Consider the following 26,511-nt stretch of genomic DNA (forward strand, 5'->3'; position numbering starts at 1 on the left):
TTTGTCTTGGAGGTATGGCTCCAGGCTGGGGAGGCATATATGACTATGGGACGGATCACTGTCTTGTACAGTAGTATTTTATTTGTTGAGCTTAGTTTGCTGTGTCTGTTGATCAAGGGGTATAGCTGGGCGATAACTTTTGAAGCTTTGGTGCATATGCTCTTGATGTGGCTGTTGAAGCATAATCGCTTATCGAGAAGTATTCCTAGGTATTTTGCTTCAGTTTTCCAGGGAATTTTAGAGTTGAACAGGGTGATGTCTCCTTTGGGGGATGCTCGTCTTCTTGTGAAGAGTATCATTGTACTTTTCTGGGGGTTTAATTGTAGTCGCCAGTCTTTAAACCAGTTTTCTAGATTCAGGATGGTGTCTTGTAGTTTTTTGGTGACGAGAAGTGGTTGACGAGATCTGGCTAGAATAGCCGTGTCATCAGCATAAAGGGCGATGGTGGATGTGAGAGGATTTTGAGGGATGTCTGCCATATAGATGTTGAATAGGATCGGGGCTAGCAGTGATCCTTGAGGAACTCCAGCGAGGATTTTCCGTTGGGTTGAGACTGTTTCATTGATTTTGACTTGCATCCTCCTGTTGGAGAGGTATGATTTGATCAGGTGTATCATGTTTAGTGGAAGGTTAGCGATGATAAGTTTGTAGAGGAGGCCTTGGTGCCAGATCTTATCGAAAGCCTTTGAGATGTCTAGGAAGATGGCTCCAGTGTGTTGATTCCAATTAAACCCTGTGGTGATGTATTCTACCAGTCTATGGATCTGATGGGTGGTGCTGTGATTTTGACGGAAGCCAAATTGTTCTTCTGGAATGATATTTAACTGGTTGATATGATCTTGGAGTCTGATGAGGATGATTTTCTCAGCTATTTTCTCTAAATTGGATAGCAGGCTGATGGGACGGTAATTTTCAGGTAGGTGTGGGTCTTTGCCTGGTTTGTGAAATGGGATGATGTCAGCTATTTTCCATGACTGTGGGAAATGCTGTCATTTGAGGATGGAGTTTATGATGTTTGCCGGATGGCTTTGCGTGGTAGTGTCTTGATGACTTGGTTAGTGATGCCATCCGGACCTGGGGCTTTTTTGATCTTGAGATGGTTGATGATGCCGATTATTTCGGTAGGGGAGGTAGGCATTATAGGACTTGATTGACATCGGGACGATTTACTGTGAACCTGACTTTACGATGGATCTCGTATACATGGCTGATGTTTAGGTTATCATATGCAGGACTGCATTGTTTCTCTAGGTTTCTTGCTATGGCTTCGGCTTTGTCAGCATCTGTGTATGCAAGGTGATGTTCTGCTTGCAGAGGGGGGAGGGATTTGCGCTTGATCCTGAGGTTGTTTAGGAATTTCCATATAGAATGATCTGCTGTGGAGATGGAGGTGAGCTTGTTGTCCCATTGTAAATTCCTTAAATTATTTAGTAAAAAATGCATAACCAATGTCTAAGCCTTTCCACGAGAAATAACTAACTAATGTTACATACCTTAATCTGAAGCTTCTGGAACTTTCCTTGGATGATGATCTTCTCCGATGCCTGCTCTCAGGTGAAGAAGAAGAGTGCCTTGAATGCCTGTGTTTCAAAAAATTGTGTGAATACATAAATGTAGAAGAGACATTTCATTAAAATCCCTTTTATGCCCATGCCATGCATTATACAACATCTCACTTTAGTAATTTTTAAAAACTATGAAGTGTTAAAAATAACATGTTTCTGAATAAGTGTTATAAAAATTTTCAAAAAAAAAAATATGTCTAATGATTAATTATAAGTCAGTTAACTTTTTTTGCATCAAAACAGTAAAATGCTAAACACTGCTTTTCTAAAGTCGTTTCTAACTTTTATTTTAACAGAAGCTTAAGTTGGCATATTACAAATGAATAAGATTTATGGCATAGAAATAAGTTATAAAATTTTTGCTAGCATATTGTAGAAATCTTCAGAGCAAATAGATAAGCATATATGACAAAGAGGATTAACTAGATATGAAATCATAGGTTGCAGTAGAGCAGTATGGCCTATTTGACAGAGAAGAGAAGGCAATCTTAGTGAGGTGTAGTAAAAGATATAAAAATAATAAAATAAAAATAACATTTAAATGATAATCTCACCCATAACAAGTTTTAAACCAATTAAATCATCTGCAGTACATTAGTACTGCAGGTGGGCTAACAGCAGGATAAGATCCATAAACTCTGCTCAAGATACCAAACATGAAACTTTTTTCAAATCTTCAAGTCCTCCAAATAAGGTGGAGTCTTGCACAAAACAATGAAATTCATCTTTCACATAAGCAGATTTACATTCATGCCCAGTGGGATTCAAACCCCATGACATACTGAGTTAGAGAGCAGAAGTATTGTTCACTCACTGTAAACCAGGACATTGCAAAGTGTTAAGCAACCTTACTTTTGAAAGGGGGGTGCTTAAGGGTCAAAGCCGTATAACTGAGAGGAGAGCTCCACATAGCCTTTAAAGGAATGTGGAGAGCAGACCAGGGCTTCTGACCTAATTTCCAATCCTCACCTTCTTGTGGTGCACCCTGTTGGGTATCTACCTGGATACTGAACGAACGAGGATAGGCTGCCAATTCGGGATTTAGCCGACCAAATTGTATTCTTATTGGTTTAAACCAATATACAAAATGATGGTGCAACATGACAAAATTTCATGCCGGCTGCTGCGTCGCGCCGGTTAAACAAGGCTCCCATTGTTTTCGCCAGGGCAAACAGTGAAAAGTCAGCTACTGGAAAAATTTGAAAGAACACCCGAACAACATCACCAGAGTTAAAGATCGGTCCTCTCAACATAAAAAGCCTGAATGGCAAAGAAATGGAGCTAGCTGAGGAATTAGATAAGTACCAGATTGATATAATGGGGTGACTGAAACAAAAAAAGACAAAAACTGGTGAGATCTGTCTGAGCAATAAATACAAGATGTTATATTCAGGTATTTGCCATTATTTATTAGCTTTGCTCTTTTCTCCAAATTTTCCCAAAATATTTTTGTATGTCTGACAATTGTTTCCTACTCTGCTATTTAGATCCCTATCAAGGAAAAAGAAGGATTAGTCATAGTATTCAACACAAAATACGAGGCTAATCTTCTTGATTGGCAGGCAGTCTCAAGTAGAGTGATGTGGGCTAATATCAGAATGGAGAATTGGACAATGACACTTATTTGTGCCTATGATCCCACAAAAGGTTCTACTAAGGTAAAAGTGAAGGAGTTTTTTGATGCTTTAGAGAAAGCAACTGACACAATGAAAAAGGAAAAGTTGGTCCATGTTGGGGATCTAAATAGCAGAGTAGGAAACAATTGTCAGACATACAAAAATATTTTGGGAAAATTTGGAGAAAAGAGCAAAGCTAATAAATAATGGCAAATACCTTTTGGATGTCTGCTCAGGATATGGACATGGTATTACTAACACCATGTTCCAACATAAAAATATGCACAAATTCACATGGAGAGAAGAAGCAAGGAATAAGAAAAGTCTCATTGACTATGTCATTGTTGATAGTGATGTTTTCTCCCTGGTGCAGGACACCAGAGTGTACAGAGGATTTGAAATTGGAAGTGATCACTATTTATCCTTGAGCATGATACAATTGAATTTCGTATTGAAAAGAATAACATGCAAGAAAGTTTTAACAGGAATAAAAGTTGAGCAGCTCTCAGATATGAACTGTAGACTAAAATACACAAAGATTATTGAAATAAAAATGAAAGAGTTTGAGAACAGGAACCAAACCTTGGAGATTCAGTGGCAGGTCTTGAAGAAAAGACTGATTGATTCAGCTAGAGAGGCATGTAGTGAGGTTGTGTGCAAGGATAGAAAAATCAGAACTCCATGGACACAAGAAGTTAAAGAGGCAGTGAAGGAAAAGAAGAAAGCATATCAAAAGTTCCTGGCAAATAAGTCAGCTTTTACTCTTAAAGAATACAGAGACAAATGTAAGAAAGCAAAACACTGGGTAAAACTAGCTAAACAAAAGTAGTCATGGGAGGACTTTGGCAAGAACATTGAAAATAAATATCAAGAAGGTGGTAAGATATTCTGCGGGAGAAAAAGATATCCTTGAAGTATGGAGAAATTGCTAAATGAAATAAGCAGAGATAGCACAGTGGTAAAAAACAATCAACGGGCATACTGTCAGGAATATACATATCCATACGTGAAGTAGAAAAAGCCATCAAAGGCTTGAAATGTGGAAAGGCAGCAGGAGTAGATGATATTCGACCAGAAATGCTGAAGTATGGTGGTATTAAAGTCTTACAGTGGCTGCACTGCATAGTTCAGAAAGCCTGGACAGAGGGATGAATTCCCGATGATTGGAGTAGAGCTCTCATAGTACCCATATATAAAAAGGGAAATAAAACTGCATGTGAGAATTACAGAGGTATTTCCCTACTGAGTGTTCATGGTAAGATATATGCAAGTATACTTGAGAAACGGTTGAGAAGAATTGTAGAAGAAAAGCTTGGTGGAGAACAAGCTGGATTCAGGCCACATAGAGGCTGTCAGTTTCAGATCTTCACTTTACGACAAATAGTTGAGAAATCATGGGAATATAACAAAGATCTGTATTTAAGTTTTGTAGATCTGGAAAAGGCATATGATAAAGTGCCAAGAGAGAAGCTATTCAATATGATACAGTTATATGGTGTCAATGGGACATTATATCAAGCAATACTTAGTCTTTATTTGAGTTGTAAGTCAGCAGTTAGAATTGAAGTAAGTACAGGAAGATGGTTTAATGTTAAATCTGGTGTGAGAGAAGGATATACATTATCCCCTCTGTTATTCATTATCTATATGGATTACATTATTAAGGAAAGTGGTATTAAACATAATATCAGAATTGGAGATGTTGATGTCAGCTTATGCAGACAACGTTATACTTCTAAATAAATCTGCTGCAAGATTCCATGACGAAATTGAATAACTGTTATAATACATATGGTATGAAGGTTAGCATTAAAAAGACAAAAGCAATGAAAATAGGCAGAATCATTGAAAATGTCAAATGTGTTGTGAGCGGAGAACCTGTGGAACAAATAAAACATTTCAGCCTTAGGCACGATTTTTAGTGAAGATGGTAAATTAAATATGGAAATAGACAACAGAATCAACAAAGCTGGTATGGTAGGAAGTCAAGTGAATAAATCCATATGGAATAAGAGAGAAATTAGTCGGAACACTAAATTAGCTGTATACATCAAGACAGTGTTCAAATCAGTTTTAACTTATGGATCTGAGAGCTGGGTCAGAAGTATAACACTTGACCAAAGACTAGAGACTACAGATATGAGAGTCCTGAGAAAGATTAGAGGCATGAACAGATGGCATCAATGGCAATATCATATTAAAAATGAGGATATTAGGAAAGAACTTGACATTGCCAGCATCCAGGAATGTGTTAGCAGAGCTAATCTCAGGTGGTATGGTCACTTAAACAGAATGGGCAAGGAAAGATTAGCAAAACAAGTGTTCTCTGCCAGGTTGGCAGGAAAACGACCCAGAGGAAGACCAAGATATAGGTGGATTGATATGGTACAAAGTGCCTTAGATGATAGAAATATAAGATCTGATAATGTTGAAATCTTGACAAGTAACAGACTGATTTGGAGGAAAATTTTAGATAGGAAGTTAGTAATGATTCAAATTTTTCATGTAGTACTATCATATCCTGTACACCCTTTGAGGGTACATGTCAGGAATTTGATGATGATGATGACTTTTGAAAGTAAGTATAAAGTATCCATCAAATCTATGTGGATTAGGATAATATGATAATGTTTTCTTTATATAATCTTTCCATACAGAACAAACCCTTGCAAAAGGATTTTAATCTTCTTCTAGAGAACTCCATGAATGTAGGTAATAGTATATGTTCCAGCTCATGGTATGCTTGATGCAGTTAAGTTCATCATGACAAACAGTTTCAAATATTCCAGATGAGCCAAAGAAAGTTAAACCATGTGCAAGAGATCCAATAAACACCAGGTGATGAACTGGGGAGGGTATTCTCACAGAACTTAAAAATCGCACATTTTAATAAAGTTCCTTATAGCTTTTGGATAGGACAAAATCTAAATAGTTTAATGACTCAAGAGTACCTTAAACATATGGAATTGTGACAGCTGACTTCTTGAGCAGATGAAGCTGAAGGAATCCTGCATTTGTTTATAATCTGTTTATAAGGGAAGTAGCATTGCTTATCACTGTCAAAGTAATTTTTGTTTGTACTTCATTAGAACTTTGGTTATAATTAGACCATGCTGGTCTATGTAACTTATTTCATATCTGCACTGTTAATCCTTCTGTCATATATTTGTGCTTTCCTGTTCTATTTTTCATACTGAAGACACCTACAATACACTGGATAAAAAAAAAATTATAAATGAATTATTTTTATATAATTCATATTTATTTATAATTTTCTCTTTATATAACTAAGTAATGTTAAATTCAATTTTTTAAAAAATATTTTCTTCCTTTAATTAAGTATTACATTTTCCAGTCTGTTTATTATCTCTGACAATTAAACTATCCTAAAGTGAAGATAGTTTAAATGAGTGAGAGAGAGAGAGAGTCCAAAGAGCATGCATGTGTTTTGTTATTGTTGTTCCCTCCCCCATAGATTTACAACCATTCAAGAAGGAAAAAAAAAAAACCAAGACAATTTAATTCAAAATTTCAATTAATATAAAAATATTTCTGCAACTTCATTATAACATATGAGACAATACATTTTTAAGTATACATAAATTTTATTTATTATGCTCTGTGGTGGGTGGGGAGCCAGAGCTCCTTACGCACCACAGAATCACACATCAACATCCACTATCTGGAGAGCAATGACTGTACTCGGGAGTGGAATGCTATACAAGCACCACGGAGCAAACTTTGGGTCCTGTCTCTGGACCATGGAGAAGGATTTATTGTAGTACACTAGACCCTTGCAGACAAACCCACTAGCTGATTGGTCATTTCCAGGACCACTCATCTTCCAAAGTAGTGCAAGACTACCAAGATCTCCCCCCCCCCCTTTCCAGATGCCCACAGATCACACTACACATCAAACACAGTGGTAAGGCATTGGATCCCAATGATGGTAGTCTGGAAGATAGGATAGTAATAAAAAAAACTCAGGAGAAGTCAAGCAAAGAATACATGAAGAAGAAAGAAAAGGAAGAAGAAGAAGATTGAAAAGGGCCAGTAGTACCATCATTGGGAAGTCCCTTCCACCATGAACAACTGCTTCACATTGAGAACCATCTTCAGGAAGGAGTTCAACAGCTAAGTTTTGAGTAAAGCACTCCCCCCCCCCTCCCAATACTGGAATACCATGAGTTTGCATAATAATATAATTATAAAAACAGAGGAAAACTCACATTAAAACTTATTGTAGAATTTTCAGCTAAATGTCATAGGCATCTTCAGTACAGTTCAGTAGAGAATAACAATCAAACAATAACAGAAAATTCGAAAAAGGGGCAACTTAGTAGCTAGTGTAAGATAATTAAAACTGTCAATTTCCCAACTTAAAAAAATAAACAGTTAGTTAAAATTAGCAGCTTTAAAGCATTTATGATAAAATGACCTCCCAGATGACTCTTTAACTCCATGGGGTCTTGGGTAATAGTAATAAAAAGGGACGGATGTAAACAATCGGATCTGTTTAAGTTAGGACAATAGAAAGTTTTGCAATTTTCTTTATAAAGATGTTCTGTAAAGAAACAACATGAAAGATCTTGTCTTGTTCCAATGAACTCTATGCTTATTGTAGATAGCATGCTCAGCAAGTCTGTACTGTTCAGGCTTATGATATTTAATATAAGACATGTTCTTCTAGACCATAGGTTGCCAAACTTTTTCCAGCCACCACTCACTTTGCAAGACAAATTTTGTAATGCCCCCCATTTTTACAATAGCAAAAAATGAATAAATTTTTTAAATATATAAAAAATAGAAGTTAAAATATCCTGTATGACATGTTCAATTTTTTATTTTGCACGCAAGCACATTTTGTTCGTCCGACCACGACATTTTCCGAGTAATTATAAATAATAATTAATAAATAAAATAATTACACAAGATATAAACAACAAACCTACAAAACATAACCACAGAAAACAGTATAATAAGTTTCGAATAATATTTGCTTTGTTTTTTCACTCTAGTTAGCAATATAAGTTAGTACTAACTAGGCTAACTAAAATTTACGATTTTATTTCTTTCTTGCCATTATTATTTTTACTTGTAATATTAAATTATATAAAATTGGGTTTATTTTTGTACAAATCAATTAGAAAAGTGGTTTTATATATTTTATATATATTTTGAAATGAAATATAACGAATATATTTGCTACTGTAAACATAACCTATTATACACACATATATACATGCTCTATTTTCTCATTGATAGAAAATTGACATCTATTTCTATCTGACATAATTGAAATAGAAAATTGATAAAAAAATTGATCGTGTAAGACGGGCATAAAATGAATTAAAATGCAATATTTAAATTTTAAATGATTATCTAATCGCAAAATCATGAAAATAATTAATTTTTAAATATATATTATTAATTTCTTCTATAAAGAGCCACTGACCCCTAGACCGCCTGAATGCCCCCAAATGCTTCTGATCCCACTATAGCCCCCCCCCCCCCCCCCCCAGAAAGCTTCAGCACCCACTGGAGGGCGGCGGTACCGCCCACTTTGGGAATCTATGTTCTAGACCAATGTTTCTCAAACAGTGTGCTGTTTTGTCTAAATTAAAGTGTTCTTTTGCCTATTTATTCAAATATATTTGTATAAAAATTTTTTCCAGCCTAATATTTATGTAACATTGGTTTATTCTACTGCAAATACTATACTGAGACAAGGATTGATGAGAGCTTGGTCCACCTTTGCTCGGAGTTGCACTACCTTACCTCAGTCCTGAAGATATTTTCAGGTGTAAACTTTGTTTGCTTACACTTGGATAAAGGATTAAAGTAAATTTATTATAATCTAACCAAGTGAAAAATAAACTTCCAACATCTTTCTCTAAATCCAGAGTAATTCAATAATAAGGTGGTACACCTGTTGCCGACTCCTATAGGTAAATATGACCTCTCCTATTGCTTCTGCCTTAGTATCTCCATGTTTGGGTCTGCCTCCCACTGACAAGACCTCAATAAAGGTTGAAACCGGTCTGGGTAGTGGCCTTTCCCTTAATGCATAGCAGTATACATGTCCACAAGGAGATGTGCTTTGCATTATGGAAGATACTGAGACAAGGAGTGATGAGAGCTTGGTCCACCTTTGCTTGGAGTTGCACTACCTTACCTCAGTCCTGGAGATATTTTCAGGCGCAAACTTTGTTTGCTTACACTTGGATAAAGGATTAAACTAAATTTATTATAGTCTAACCAAGTGAAAAATAAACTTCCAACAAATTAAATGCACTTTATCCCAAGATCCTACTCATCTTAGAAAAAAGAAAGAATCAAATAGCCTTTCTAGATCTTCTAATTCTTCATCAACCAAATGTAAGCATGCAATTTTCAGTTTTAAGGAAAAAGACTCACACAGGTCATTATATCCATGCTGAATCTCACCACCATCCTAAGTGGACACTTACTACAGTACAAGAAACAAGATGGATCAGAATAGAAATCCAAAATTTTGAAAACTATACAATACCATCTAATGACATAAAAATGATTACTGGAGATTTCAATGCCAGAGTTAGACAGGAAGATATTTATAAGGAACAAGTGGAAAACACAGTCTAATGATAATGGGGAGAAACTAATAGAACTAAACTATAAGTGAATATATGGTTATATCCTCTACATGCTTTCCTCATAAAGACATCCATAAAAGGACATGGATATCCCCTAGATGGCACAGTATTTAATTAAATTGATCGTGTGTTTATAGATCAAAGACCAGCATCAAGTATTATGGATGTGAGATCATACAGAGGAGCTTGCTATGATCCCGATCAGTAACTTGTGAAAATTAAATAATTAAATATAGGAGCAGAATCTCAGTGAAGAAACAAGAAAGAGCACTAAAATTTAACTTGCAAAACTTAAAGAAATTGAAGTTAAACGCAACTTCTAGAACAAAATTAAAGAAAAAATAAAGGCCAAAAATATAGATATAGAACAGGATGTAGAAAGAAGCTACATTAATTCTGATTCTGAATTAATACGGATTCTGAATACTGCAGAAGAAACTCTGGGATGTGAAAATAAACAAAAGAAAAGAGATTGCTTTGACGAAAAATATGCTCAAGCAGTAATAAAAAGAAATAAAGCATATAAACAATTTACTGCAAGACCAACTAGGATTAAAGAAAGAAAATATAAAGAACTGTGATAAGAAGCAGATAAAATCTGTTGAAGGAAGAAAAGACAAGCCCTGAATGAAATGATGTTCACAATAGAACAAGAAATGAAAAACAAAGGCAATCTTAGACAAGCTTATAATACATTTAAACAAATTAAAGGAGGATATATGCAAAAGTGGACAAGGAACCATGTTAACAAACAAAGAGAGAGTAAAAAAAGAGATGGAGAAAATATTTCCATGCATTGTTGAATAAAAATGTTAGTTCTGCAACTCAAAATTATATACCAACTACTATTGAAAAGGATGATTTTGCAGAGAAAGCCTAATATAATACATTCACGCAAGAACAACAAATCCCAGGAATAGAGAAAATTCCTACAGTGTTATTGAAAGTAGGAGGTAAGAAAGTAGATGCTAAAATATATTAATTGATTTTAACCATATGGAAGAAAGAGAAAATGCCAAAATGGAAAAAGAGCTTGATCCTTCTAATACATAAGAAGAATGATAAACCAATCTGAATATTATAGAGGTATTTCTCTGTTATGTACAGTATACAATATATTTACCTCTATTTTGAAGAACAGATTAAACCCATTTATGGAGAAGATAACTGGTGTTTACCAAGAAGGTTTCAGGAAAGGGGGTTTCACAATGTAAACATTTACAAGAAATTATCACTAGCCAACCAAATGAGACAGTGAAAGCACAGAATCGAATAAAGAAGGGTAATCAGACTTTCTATTCTCTCTCATGAGTGCTCATTCAAAAGATATTCATCAAAAGACTAAAGTAAAAAATGTATTACTATTACTACGGGCAACTCCAAGGAGTCATTAGACTCATCGAGGGAGGCCCCAAATCATATTCATCACAACTATTTGACATTCATACAGTATCTATCATACCTCGCCTTAAACTCATTCACTGTCACAGCATCCACCACAGACTCAGGGAGCGCATTCCACTCATTCACTACTCTAAAAGTAAAGAACCCAGCTCTAACACCTTTACTAACCACACTTTTGCCCAGTTTCCATGGATGTCCCCTAATCCTCCAACAAACAGCCCTGTTCTCAAAAATATCTTCTGAATTAATTTTATAGAAACCCTTCAGTAATTTGAATGTCTCAATCATATCTCCCCTCCTCCGCCTATCAACCAATTTTTGCAACCCACAAATCCTCAACCTGTTCTCATACGGTTCATTCCACAGACCTGCTATCATCTTGGTCACTCGCCTCTGGATCCTCTCCACCTCCTCCCCATCAAGAAGAAACCTAGGTGACCAAATCTGAGCACAGTAGTCTAGATGGGGTCTTATCAAGGCTCGATACAGAGGAACAATAACCTGCTTGTCAACGTATTCTTCAGCAACCAAGTGATTTGATGAGCTGTTTTAGTCACTTTTGCAATGTGTCCCCTAAATTTCAATTCCTTATCTACCAACACTCCTAAATCTCGTGCCTCATCAATTTCCTGGAGCACGGTTCCACCAATGCAGTAAACTGCCGCCAATCTTTTCACCCCAAAATGCATAACCTTACATTTTGCCACATTAAACTGACATCCATTCTCCTTAGCCCAGACCTCCAATCTATCCAAATCATCCTGCAAAATTTTGACGTCATCTGCATTCACTATTGCCCTACCCAACTTCGCATCATCCGCAAACAAATGAACTGTTCCTCTCAGATCATTTCCTATATCATTTATGAACAAATTAAACAGCAGTGGTCCAAGAACAGATCCTTGTGGCACACCACTAGTCACAGGTCATCTTGTGGACTCTACTCCCGAGTAAACCACTCTCTGATATCTCTCCATCAACCACCCTCCTATCCATCTCACCAACCCTATGTCCATTCCCATATGCTGCAATTTACTGATTAGAATTCCATGTGGAATCCTGTCAAAGGCCTTGGCAAGGTCCAGTAGAATCACCGTAAACCCATTACCCTTATCCAGTTCAGCCGTCACTGTGTTATAATACGTGAGCAAGTTACTGAGGCATGACCTACCCTTCACAAAACCATGCTGTACCCGATACAGTATCCCATTTTCTTCTATCCAATCTTGTATTTTCCTCTCGAATATTTTCTCTAAGACCTTGACAATGATTCCTGATATGCTAATCGGTCGGTAATTTACAACAGCAGTCTTGGAACCACCTTTATGCAGTGGAACTATTTTCCCCTCTTTCCACCTGCTCGGGACTAACCCAGACCCGAGACTCAAATTAAACAAAATGGTCAAGGGCACTGACAATTCTTTAGCTGCTTCTCGTACAACACGAGCTGGTATACCATCCAATCCCACAGATGTATTGACATTGAGGTTATGCAATAGACTACTCACCTCCACTTCATTCACCACAATTCCCGTATAATCTACTGGTACATTCATTTCTGTAATGTCACCACCTGGATGATATATTCTTGCAAAGTGCTCACTCAGTAACTCAACTGATTCAGTTACCTCCCTACCATCGGCATTCTTTAAAATCAATCTGCCATGTACATTTTTCCTTTTACTTGCTACATATTAAAAAAACTGTTTATGGTTTTTTTGTGCCTGCATGGCCAATGTTCTTTCGTAATCCTTTTTTGCTTTTCTTACCACACTCGTCACCCTTCTGGCCTGCGCTTTATACCGTTCATGTGCCTGCCGGTCACCCTTCTCCTTAAATTCCCTCCATAGTTGTTTCTTTTTTTGCAACTCAAGCTTAATGGTGTTATTCATCCATTTAACTCCTACTTGATTTATTATTCGGACTCTAGGTATACAGTCAGCCATTGCTTCATGCAAGCACTTCTTAACTACCTCCCATGCACTATCAACTTCTAGTCCTTGCAGTTGTACATGCCATGGCACTGAACCAATCAAACTCCTAAGCTTGTCATACTTTCCAGCCCGATAATTCCACATGTACCCTGTCTTAATTGAAAATTCTGCACCTTTAGCCACCTCCCAAGTTAAGACCCTATGATGACTCTCACCGATTGGTGGCAATGTGGTCATATTTGTTACAGCCAAATCCTCAGATGTAATTACTAGGTCAAGCACTCTCTGACCACTAGTATTTTCCATTACATGCTGTCGCAGATAGTTATCCCTTAATAACCGCATAAAATCCAGTTCCTTCCTCCCGTGTGTCCTCTCCTCACTCCAATGAATGCGACCATAGTTGAAATCTCCCATAATAATCACCCTCCTTCCACCCATTTCTTCTATTTGCTTGTGCATACTGTCACCACCATCTTTTCCATCACCTGGTCTATAGCAGCACCCAATTGTATATTTAGTTCTGCTAGCCACAATCTCACACCAAATGGCCTCAAATGTGCTCTTTTCTCTATCCTGCAATTCAACTTCTATTCTCCTTGGCTGGAGCTCATCAGCTATCATCAACAATACTCCTCCCCCCATTTTATTCTCTCTGTCATTCCTGAACACACTATACCCATCACATTCAATCCCACTAGTTATATCACCTACAGTAAGCCATGTTTCACTAATACCTATAACCTGTGGTCTGGAAGTGCCAACCATGGCCAAAAACTCTTCCTTCTTGTTCCTAATACTCCTAGTATTAGTGTACATGAATTTAAGACCCCCATTAGCCCCAACCCTACCTTGATGCCTTATATTAACTATCCCACTCAGATTTGTTGTCCTTATTTGCTCTGGCATATTATATTCATTCTTACATTCAACTGCCTCCATAAGGACTGTATCTCTACTCCCCCCCCTAACAAATCTAGTTTCCCTGAATTTGCACATCCACTACATTCAGCAACACTTTCTCAAGTCTTCTTACACCGTAACCATTCAAATGCAAGCCATCCATCTTATATAGATCCTTTCGCCCATCAAACTCACTCCACACATCCACAAATTCCACACCACTCGTCATACATAACCCACGCATAAAGTCATTTGCAATTATAGCCCTCCTTTTAAACATTTCACTGTCATACCGTGGCAAAAGACTAATCATTCTAAGTCTCTCACTCTTTTCTTTTGCTACCTCAAACAATTCATTCAGGTTTTCTATCATTTCCATTTTATCTCCTTTCAAATCATTCGTACCTGCCACAACAATCATTTCTTTCACCCTTTCCTTTTGCTCTCTAATAGATGCAGTTACGTCCTTTATGGTCGCACCAGGTTGGTACGATTTTGTCAAATCCTCTACTAACACACCTCGTACTAACGAGTCTCCATACAGCACTCTATCCTTCATTTTGTTCATGTTCACATTCATACGTCTATTTTTCCTGTCATACCTTTTATTATTGGTTGGTTCATTCAGTCTACTTTTGTTCATGCACTCTAGCTGCTGTTTTGCTCTTTCTATCGCACTATTCAACAACGCGATCTCACTCAATGCATCTATCTCATCTTTTTTGTTCTCTGAGAAACCATTTATACTATCATTCACACTTTCTACATTCGCACTGTCACAATTTTCATGTACAACCTTGCCGTTTCTTGTCATATCCCTATTTCCTTCATTCTGAAGGTTGACAAAAATATCACACTCACGATCCGAAATACACTTCAATTCCGCATTCTCCCTACATTTTCTACACACATTCAATCCTTTATTATCATCTAACCACACTCCGACCGCACTCCGCAAAGCGTACATTTCACAGCTAGTACACTGACTCATTTCTTTTATGCTACCGTTCTTTGATAACGATGGCGAACCTTCATTACTGGCCGCCATTTTCCTTCGCACAGGTGCCATACTTATCTGTAACGTGTTTTGTCAAATCAATAATTCTTCCAGTATTTATGACAAGAGAGAAGAATTTGATTTCAGCTTTTGAAAGGAAAATCCTCAAAAAAAGATTTGGAATGAATAATAATGGTCTCTGGAGAATCAGAACCATGAGTTATATCAACTTTATAAAGAAACTACAAAATAAAGTATGATAAGTTCAAAAAATTGTAGTGGGCAGGACATTGTTTTTCACATGGAAAATGACAATATTCTTATGAAGCCAATCAATAGTAATTACTAGTAAAAGACCAAAAGGAAAACCTAGCACAAGTTGGATAGACACCATTAGTCAAGATAGCAACAGCATACTACACTATCTAAACTGGAGAAGTAAAGTTCTGGACAGACATGATTGGAAGCAACAAGTCCAGGAGGTCAAGATTTGGGCTGTAGAGTAATAAATAGCAGTTTACTTTATTATTATTACAGGCAAAATCCAAGGACTCATTGAAGGAGGCCCTAAACATCATGTCCAGAACAACTATTCAGCATCCAGAGAAAAGAGTGACAGAGTTAGAATGGTGAGTCTGTTACATCGGTATGACAGAGAGGAGTTTAGAAGGAGGGCCATAATCGCAAATGATATTATGCGCTGGTTATGCGGACGGTGTGGTGTGGAATTTGTGGACGTGTGGAATGAGTTTGATGGGCGAAAGGACTTATACAAGATGGATGGCCTGCATTTGAATGGACTTGGTGTGCGGAGACTGGAAAAAGTGTTGCTGAATGAAGTGAAAATGGATGTGCAGAACCAGGGAAACTAGAACTACCAAGGAGGGGGGGAAGTGGATATCCAGGCATCAGTGAGACAGTTGAGTGTAAAAATGTATATAATGAACCTGAGCCAGCAATAAGGACAAAAAATGGGAATGGGATATTTAGAATAACGCATCAAGATAGGGGTGGGACAAAGGGAACACTGCAATTCATGTATACTAATGCCAGGAGTATTAGGAACAAGAAGGAAGAATTTTTGGCCTTGATTGGCTCTTCCTGGCCACAGGTTATTGGCATTAGTGAAACATGGCTGACGGAAGATGATATAGTTAGTGGGATAGAATGTGTAGGTTATAGTATGTTTAGGAGGGACAGAGAGAATAAAATTGGGGGAGGGGTGTTATTAATGAAAGCTGATGAACTGCAGCCAAGGAGAATTGAAGTATTGCAGGATAGTGAAAGGAGCTCATTTGAGGCTATTTGGTGTGAGATTGATACTGGCAGAATAAAATATACAGTTGGGTGCTGCTATAGACCAGGTGATGGAATAGATGGCGGAGATGGTATGCATAAACAAATTGATGAAATAAGTAGAAGGAGGGTAATTATTATGGGGGATTTCAACTATGGTAACATTGATTGGAAGGAGGAGAGGACACATGTGAGGAAGGAAATGGATTTTATTCAATTATTAAGGGATAACTATCTGAAACAGCATGTAATTGAAAATACTAGGGGTGTCAGAGTGCTTGACCTAGTAATAGTATCTGAGAATTTGACTGTAATGAATATGACCATGTTGCCACCTATTGGTGAGAGTGATCATAAGGTCTTGATCACTCTCACCAATAGGTGGGAGGTGGCTAAAGGTGTGAAATTTGTGATTAAGACAGGGTATATGCGGAATTACCGTGCTGGCAAGTATGACAACCTTAGGAGATTGCTTGGATCAGTGCCATGGCATGTACAAATGTAGGGGCTGGACGTCGATAGAGCATGGGAAGTGATCAAAGAGTATTTACAGGAGGTTATGGCTGATTGTATACCTAAGGTCCGAATAGTGAAACAAGGAGGGGTTAAATGGATGAATAACACCATTAAGCTTGAGCTGCAAAAAAAGAAACAACTATGGAGGGAATTTAAAGAAAGGGGTGACCTGCAGGCACACGAACGGTATAAAGTACAGGCCAGAAGGGTAACGAGTGTGGTAAAAACAGCAAAAGCCGATTATGAAAGGAAACTAGCTATGCAAGCAAAAGAGAATCCCAAACAGTTCTTTCAATATGCTGCAAGCAAGAAAAAAACTGTACATGGCAAAATGATTTTAAGGAATGACGATGGTAAAGAGTTCACTGAACCAGTCGATATAGTGGAGTTACTGAGCGCGCACTTTGCAAAAGTATATCATCCAGGTGGTGACGTTGAAAATATGAAGGAACCATTAGTTTATATGGGAATTGTGATGAATGAAGTGGAGGTGAATAGTCTATTACAGAACCTTAATGTGAATACATCTGTGGGATTGGATGGTATACCGGCACGGGTCTTGCATGAAGCGGCTAATGAATTATCAGTGCCCTTGACCGTGTTGTTTAATCTGAGTCTCAGGTCTGGCTTAGTCCCGAAGGTGTGGAGAGAGGGGAAAATAGTTTCACTGCATAAAGGAGGATCCAAGACTATGGTTGCAAATTACCGACCGATCAGCATATCAGGAGTCGTTGTCAAGGTCTTGGAGAAAGTAGTCAAGGGAAAAATACAGGAATGGATTGATGAAAATGAGATACTGTACAGAGGACAGCATGGCTTTGTGAAGGGTAGATCATGCCTCAGTAACTTGCTCAAGTTTTATAACAAGGTGACGGCTGAACTGGATAAGGGAAATGGGTTTACAGTGATACTACTGGACCTGGCAAAGGCATTTGACAGGATACCACATGGAATTCTAATCCGTAAACCACAACATATGGGAATGGATATAGGGTTGGTGAGATGGATAGCTGGGTGGTTGATGGAGAGATATCAAAGAGTAGTTTATTCAGCAGTAGAGTCCAAAAAACGGCCTGTGACTAGTGGTGTTCCACAGGGTTCTGTTCTTGGACCACTGCTGTTTAATCTGTTCATTAACGATATAGGGAAGGGTCTAAGTGGGACAGTTCATTTGTTCGCTGATGATGCAAAGTTGGGTAGGGCGATAGTGAATGCAGAAGATGTCAAAGTCTTGCAAGATGACTTAGATAGATTGGAGTTCTGGACTAAGGAGAATGGATGTCAATTTAATGTGACAAAATGTAAGGTTATGCATTTCGGAGTGAAAAGATTAGCAGCAGTATACCACATTGGTGGAACTGTACTCCAAGAGATTGATGAGGCCAGGGACTTGGGAGTGTTGGTGGATAGGGAGATGAAGTTTAGGGGGCACATTGCGAAAGTAGCTAAATCAGCTCATCAACTCACTTGGTTGTTGAAAAATACCTTGACAAGCAGAGACAAGCAAGTTATTGTACCTCTGTACCGAGCCTTGATAAGACCTCATCTCAACTACTGTGCCCAGATTTGGTCACCTCGGTTCCTTCTTGATGGGGAGGAGGTTGAGAGGATCCAGAGGCGAGTGACTAAGATGATAGCAGGTCTATGGAATGAACCATATGAGAACAGGTTGAAGATTTGTGGGTTGCAGAAACTAGTTGATAGGTGTAAAAGGGGAGACATGATTGAGACATTCAAATTGCTAAAAGGATTCTATAGGATTAATTCAGATGATATTTTTGAGATCAGGACTGGTGGTGGGAGAACTAGGGGACACTCATGGAAGCTGGGCAAGAGCGTGGTTAGCAGGGGTGTTAGAGCTGGGTTCTTTACTTTTAGAGTGGTAAATGAGTGGAATAAGCTGCCAGAGTCTGTTGTGGGTGCTAAGACAGTGAGCGAGTTCAAGGCAAGGTATGATAGATACTGTGAGAATGTTGAACAGCTGTGTGAACATGATGTTTAGGGCCTCCCTCGATGAGTCTAAGGACTCCTGGAGTAGCCCGTGGTAATAATAATAATAATAATAATAATAAAATCCACACAGTATCTATCATACTTTGCATTGAACTCACTCCCAGTCAAGGAACCCACAACAGACACTGGCAGCTTATTTCACTCATTCACCACTCTCCAAGCAAAAAATCTAGTTCTAACACCCTTTGCTAACCACACTCTTCCACAGTTTCCATGGATGGCCCTAGTTCTCTCACTATCACACCTGTTCTGAAAAATTTCCTCTGAATTAATCTTGTAAAAACCCTTCAGTAATTTGAATGTCTCAATCATATCACCCCTCTTCTGCCTATCAACCAATTTCTGCAATCCACAGATCTTCAACCTGTTTTCATAAAGTTCATTCCATAGACCAGCTATCATCTTGGTCACTCACCAATGGATTCTCTCTACCTCCTCCCCATCAAGAAGAAACCATGGGGCCCAGATCTGGGCACAGTAATCAAGATGGGGTCTTATCAAGGCTCGATAAAGAGGAACTTGCTCATCTCTGCTCGTCAAAGTATCAGTAACCAAGTGATCTGATGAGCTGATTTAGACACTTTTTGAAAAATGTGTCTAAATCAGCTCATCAGATTTAGACACTTTTTGCTCTTCAACTCCCTGTCCACGAACACTCCCAAATCCCTGGCCTCATCAATCTCCTGGAGTACAGGAGATTGATGAGGCCAGGTGGTATACTGATATATTCCACCAATGTGATATACTGCTGCTATTCTTTTCACTCCAAAATGCATAACATTACACTTTGCCACATTAAACTGACATCCATTCCCCTTAGCCCAGTCTTCCAATCTATCCAAATCAACCTGCAAAATTTTGACATCATGTGAATTCACTATTGCTCTACCCAACTTTGCATCATCAGCAAACAAATGAACAGTTTCTCTCAAATCCTTTCCTATATCATTAATGAACAAATTAAACAGCAGTGGTCTAAGAACAGAAACCTGCAGCACACCACTAGTCACAGGCCTTCTTTTGGACTCAACTCCTGAATAAAATACTCTCTGATATCTCTCTATCAAACACCCTCCTATCCATCTCACCAACCCTATATCTCACCAACTCTATATGGGGATATACTGCAGTAAACTGCAGTATATCCCCGTATACTGCAGTTTACTGATTATAATCCCATGTGGTATCATGTCAAAGGCCTTAGCAAGGTCTAGCAGTATCACTATAAACCCATTACCCTTATCCAGTTCAGCAGTCACTGTGTTATAAAACATGAGCAAGTTATTGAGGCATGATCTACCCTTCACAAAACCATGCTGTCCCCCATACAGTATTTCATTATCATCTATCCATTCCTGTATTTTTCTCTTGACTACTTTCTCCAAAACCTTGACAACGACTCCTGATATGCTGATCAGTCGGTAATTTGCAACAGTAGTCTTGGAGCCTCCTTTATGCAATGGAACTATTTTCCCCTCCTTCCACCCCCTCAGAACTAACCCAGACCTGAGACTCAAATTAAACAAAATAGTCAGGGGCACTGACAATTCTTTTGCCGCTTCACGTAAGACCTGAGCTGGTATACCATCCAATCCCACAGATGTATTCACATTAAGGTTTTGTAATATACTATTCACCTTAATTACTGTATATGCTATTGGTTCCTTCATTCTTGCAATACCACCACCTGGATGATATACTGTTGCAAAGTGCTCGTTCAGTAATTCCACAATTTCAACTGATTCAGTTACCTCCCTACCATCGGCATTCTTTAAAATCATTCTGCCGTATACATTTTTTATTTTACTTGCAGCATATCGAAAAAAATGTTTGGGATTCTCTTTAGCTTGCGTTGCTTTCCTTTCATAAACTGCTTTTGCTTTTCTTACCACACTAGTTACCCTTCTGGCTTGTGCTTTATACTTTTCGTGTGCCTGCAGGTCACCTTTCTCCTTAAATTTCCTCCACAGTTGTTTCTTTCTTTGCAGCTCAAGCTTAATGGTGTGATTCATCCATTTAACCTCCACTTGATTTACTATCCGGACTCTAGGTATGCTGACTGCATACCTCCTGCAAATGCACCTTAACCACTTCCCATGCACTATCAACATCCAGCCCTTGCAGTTTTACATGCCATGGCACTGAACCAAGCGATCACCTAAGCTTGTCATACTTACCAGCCCGGTAATTCCACATGAATTACCGGGCTGGTAATTCATTCACTACTTAACATAACTGGGACAAAAAAATGTTGGAGTAAGTGAATTCCAAAATAAGAGCAGAATGGATTTTTTTTTTTACTCCAATAAAATTATCTGAAATTTTTTTTTGTTACTAGTGTAAAGATATACGATACAATATATAGATGAGAGAGGTATGTAAAAAATACATAATCTGTTCATGACCTTTTCAAGAAAAGGTGTCAGCTTAAATGAAAAATTATTGCAAAACTTTAATATTACTAAAATAATGTTCACTTTGGTTATTATTAAAGTGAGCTTGTCCCCAGCAAACAATGCAGGCACACATTTACTTTTTTAAGCTTCTTCAATAATATGCAATTTTGTATTCAAATCAGTAAGCTTTTTAGATGTTAGTTTTGCTTTTGTTTGAAATTAATTCATTAGCATTACTTAGTGTGTGTGCATGCACAATAACTAGGCAAACAATTTATCAATTAAAAAAATTATATCACTAAAATTCACTTTTAATAAAAACTTTTTCAACATTCCAAAATCCCTAAATAGGTGGAACATGTCTGTGAGATCAACATCTTGCTGGTGACAGGCTTAAGAAACCTGTAAGTACTGGATTATTATTCCATACAAATGGAAAGCTGAAGGTTTGTTTTTTTGCTCTCTAACTGGAAACAAAAAGAAATCTAACTAAAACATAAAATTTTTAATGTATTTCATGCATTTTTTGCTTTTAATGAGTGTATGATACACTGATTTGTTTAAATTTTATTATTATTATTATACCGGCATCTCCATGTCATCAGTACTCATTGCAGGAGACCTAAATACCTTTTCTTGAACTCACAACTGAGTCAGGCAACACATTCCATTCATTCACCACTCTCCAAGTGAAAAATCTAGTCCTCACACTCTTGTAAACTACACTCTTACTTAATTTCCAGGGATGACCTCTAGTTCTTCCACAACTATCCAACTTCTAAAATATTTCCCCTACATCAATCTTATAAAAACTGTTTGGTAATTTAAATGTTGCTATCATAACCCCCTCTTCTCTGCCTATCAACCAACTTCTGTAACCCACAAACTCAACTATCAATGTAGGGAGCATTCCTTACACCATTCACCAACTTAGTCATGCCTTTGAATCTTTTCTACTACCTCCTCATCTCCAAGGAATCCAGGAGACTAGACCTAAGCACAGTAATCCACGTGTAGACATATCAGTGACTTATAAAGAGGAATAATAACATATTATTTCTGCATGTTACTGTGTTCTTCAAAAGGTAAGTAATCCAATGAGCTATCTTGGACACCTTAGCAATATACCCTCTGAACTTCAACTCTCTATCCACCAACAACCCCAATCTCTTGGAGTACAATTCCATCACTGTGGTACACAGCTTGTAATCTTTTAATCCCAAAAACTTTATACTTTTCCACACTGAACTGACATCCACTTTCTTTTGCTCATACTGCCAGCTTATTAAATCATCCTGCAAGCTCTTGATTAATTATTGTGCTACCTAACTTTGCATCATCTGCAAACAACTGAATATCTCCCTTCAAGTCATTTCCTATATCATTTATATACAAATTAAACAATAATAGTCCAAGCACAGAGCCTTGCAGCATACCACTGGTCACCTGCTTCATCATGCACTCTTGCTCCTCTGTACACTACTTCTTGGTATCTGTCCATGAGCCATTCTCATATCCACATCACCAGTTTAATATCCAACCCCATTTGTTCTAATTTACGTAACAGTATTCCACGGGGAATCTTGTCAAAAGCCTTAACAAAATCTAGCAGTATCACTGTGTAGCTTGTCCAACTCAGCTGTCACTCTATTATAAAGTTAATAAACTACTAAAGCAAGACTGACCTTTAACAAAACCACACTGCCCCCATACAGTATCATATTCTTATCTGCCCATTCCTGGATTCTGTCTTTAACCAATTGTTTCAATACTTTTACCACCACTCCTAAGATAGTGATTAATCTGTAATTTTTTACCGGTCTTAGAACCTCCTTTATGCAATGGAACTATTTTACCTTCCTTCCACTCCGTAGGGATCTTACCAGACCTCAGACTTAAGTTAAATAGTCAAGTAAGAGGCACTGACAATTCCTTTCCACATTGTTATTGCACCCTCCATAGAATGATCGTGGAATGATCATTCAACTGACAATATATTTATCACACTGAAATGTTAAGAAAAACTTTTATATTTTGTATGAAAACAGATGTTGTTGGTATGGAATCATTTCGTAGTAGAACAATGAATTCAAAAACAAGCATTTTGAGAATAACAAGCATTTTGTTATTGCCTGAATATAACAAAATGTTATATTCAGGCAATAACAATCAAGGAAAAGAAGGAGTAGCCATAGTATTCAACACAAAATACGAGGCTAATCTTCTTGAATGGCAGTCAGTCTCAAGTAGAGTAATGTGGGCAAATATGAGAATGGGGAACTGGACAATGAGACTTATTTGTGCCTATGGTCCCACAGAAGGTTCTACTAAGGTAGAAGTGGAGGAATTTTTTGAGGCTTTAGAAAAAGAAACTGACACAATGAAAAAGGAAAAGTTGGTCCTTGTTGGGGATCTAAATAGTAGAGTAGGAAATGATTGTGAGACATACAAAAATATTTTGGGAAAATTTGGAGAAAAGAGCAAAGCTAATAATAATGGCAAATATCTGTTGGATTTCTGCTCAGGACATGGACTGGTTATTACTAACACCATGTTCCAACATAAAAATGTGCACAAATTCACATGGAGAGAAGAGGCTAGGAATAAGAAAAGTCTCATTGACTATGTTATTGTTGATAGTGATGTTTTCTCCCTGGTGCAGGACACCAGAGTGTACAGAGGATTTGAAATTGGAAGTGATCACTATTTAGTCTTGAGCAGGATAAAATTGAATTTCATATTGAAAAGAATAACATGTAAGAAAGTTTTAAAGCGAATAAAAGTTGAGCAGCTCTCAGATGTAAACTGTAGACTAAAATACAGAAATATTATTGAAAAGAAAATGAAAGAGTTTGAGAACAGGAATCAAACCTTGGAGATTCAGTGGCAAACTCTGAAGGAAACATTGATTGATTCTGCCAGAGAGGCATGTGGTGAGGTTGTGTGCAAAGATAAAAAAATCAGAACTCCCTGGTGGACACAGGAAGTTAAAGAGGCAGTGAAGGAAAAGAAGAAAGCATATCAAAAGTTCCTGGCAAATAAGTCAGCTTTTACTCTTACAGAATACAGAGACAAATGTAAGAAAGCTAAACAGTGTGTAAAACTAGCTAAACAAGTCATGGGAGGACTTTGGCAAGAATATAGAAAATAAATATCAAGAAGGTGGCAAAATATTCTGGAGGTTGTTGAAGAAGCTTAGGAATGGAGGAAAGAGTGCTGTAAAAGGAATTAGAGATGATAAAGGTGAAATGAAAACAGGAGAAAAAGATATCCTTGAAGTATGGAGTAATTACTTTGAAAAACTGCTAAATGAAACAAGCAGTGATGACAGCACAGTGATAAAAAACACTGACCAGGCATGCAGTCAGGAATACATATCCATACTTGAAGTAGAAAAAGCCATCAAAGGCTTGAAATGTGGAAAGGCAGCAGGAGTAGATGATATTCGACCAGAAATGCTGAAGTATGGTGGTATAAGAGTCTTACAGTGGCTGCACTGCATAGTTCAGAAAGCCTGGACAGAGGGACGAATTCCCGATGATTGGAGTAGAGCTCTCATAGTACCCATATATAAAAAGGGAAATAAAACTGAATGTGAGAATTACAGAGGTATTTCCCTACTGAGTGTTCCTGGCAAGATCTATGCAAGTATACTTGAGAAACGGTTGAGAAGAATTGTGGAAGAAAAGCTTGGTGAAGAACAAGCTGGATTCAGGCCAAATAGAGGCTGTCAGGATCAGATCTTCACTTTACGACAAATAGTCGAGAAAGCATGGGAATATAACAAAGATCTGTATTTAAGTTTTGTCGATTTGGAAAAGGCATATGATAAGGTGCCAAGAGAGAAGCTATTCAATACGCTGCAGTTATATGGTGTCAATGGGGCATTATATCAAGCAATACTTAGTCTTTATTTGAGTTGTGAGTCAGCAGTTAGAATTGAAGGAAGTACAGGAAGATGGTTTAATGTTAAATCTGGTGTGAGACAAGGATGTACATTATCCCCTCTGTTATTCATTATCTATATGGATCACATTATGAAGGAATGTGGTATTAAACCTGATATCAAAATTGGAGATGTTAATGTTAGCTCTTTGCTTTATGCGGATGATGTTATACTTCTAAATAAATCCGCTACAAGTCTGCAAGATTCTCTGACTAAATTGAATAGCTGTTGTAATAGATATGGTATGAAGGTCAGCAATAAAAAGACAAAGACAATGAAAATAGGCAGAATCATTGAAAATGTCAACTGTGTTGTGAATGGAGAACCTGTGGAACAAGTAAAACATTTCAGCTACTTAGGCACAATTTTTACTGAAGATGGTAAACTAAATATAGAAATAGACAACAGAATCAGCAAAGCTGGTATTGTGGGAAGTCAATTGAATAAATTCATATGGAATAAGAAAGAAATTAGTCGGAACACTAAATTAGCTGTATACAAGACTGTGTTCAAACCAATTTTAACTTATGGATCTGAGAGCTGGGTCAGAAGTAAAACACTTGACCAAAGACTAGAGACCGCAGATATGAGAGTCCTGAGAAAGATTAGAGGCGTGAACAGATGGCATCAATGGCAATATCATATTAAAAATGAGGATATTAGGAAAGAACTTGACATTGTCAGCATCCAGGAATGCGTTAGCAGAGCTAATATCAGGTGGTATGGTCACTTAAACAGAATGGGTGAGGAAAGATTAGCAAAACAAGTGTTCTCTGCCAGGTTGGCAGCAAAACGACCCAGAGGAAGACCAAGATATAGGTGGATTGATACGGTACAAAGTGCCTTAGACGATAGAAATATAAGATCTGATAATGTTGGAGTCTTGACAAGTAACAGACTGATTTGGAGGAAAATTGTAGATAGGAAGTTAGTAATGATGTAATTTTTTCATGTAGTACTGTCATATCCTGTACACCCCCTTGAGGGTACATGGCAGGAATTTGATGATGATGATGATGATGCATTTTGAGAATGAATGCCACTGTGGGAGAATAAAGCACAATAATAGTGGAGTAGCAAAATATTGGCAAAAAGTCCAGAAAATGTTAGTTGGCAATGTTGTTGAAAGTGCAATGATGGAAGTTCATGAGAATGAAGAGGACTTTAAGAAAGAAACACTGTACGTACTTAAGTCCTTCATGGGACAAAGAATGAGCCTGAACAAGTGCAGAAACATCAAGCAACTGGTAAAGCTGAAAAGAGAAAAAAAAAAAGCAACAAAAGTCAAAG

The 26,511-nt window shown here is 37.6% G+C and overlaps 1 protein-coding gene across 7 annotated transcripts in view; it reads right to left on the reverse strand.

Annotated features, from left to right (window-relative positions):
• LOC150099385 (uncharacterized) overlaps positions 1 to 26,511 on the reverse strand; it is a 237,457-nt gene that overhangs the window by 137,028 nt on the left and 73,918 nt on the right. For all 7 annotated transcript variants that reach the window (XR_016549348.1, XR_016549346.1, XR_016549347.1 and 4 more), the window contains exon 4: positions 1,494 to 1,580. Coding sequence is in view for 4 of the 7 variants with exons in the window: in XM_090403698.1 (XP_090259824.1) it covers positions 1,494 to 1,580 (87 nt within the window). In the remaining 3 variants the exon portion in view is untranslated. The remainder of the gene's footprint in view (positions 1 to 1,493; positions 1,581 to 26,511) is intronic.

This window comes from Typopeltis vanoorti, chromosome 14, assembly GCF_054136105.1.
Source record: "Typopeltis vanoorti isolate ZY-2024b chromosome 14, IOZ_Tvanoo_1.0, whole genome shotgun sequence".
Taxonomy (NCBI): Eukaryota; Metazoa; Arthropoda; class Arachnida; order Uropygi; family Thelyphonidae; genus Typopeltis; species Typopeltis vanoorti.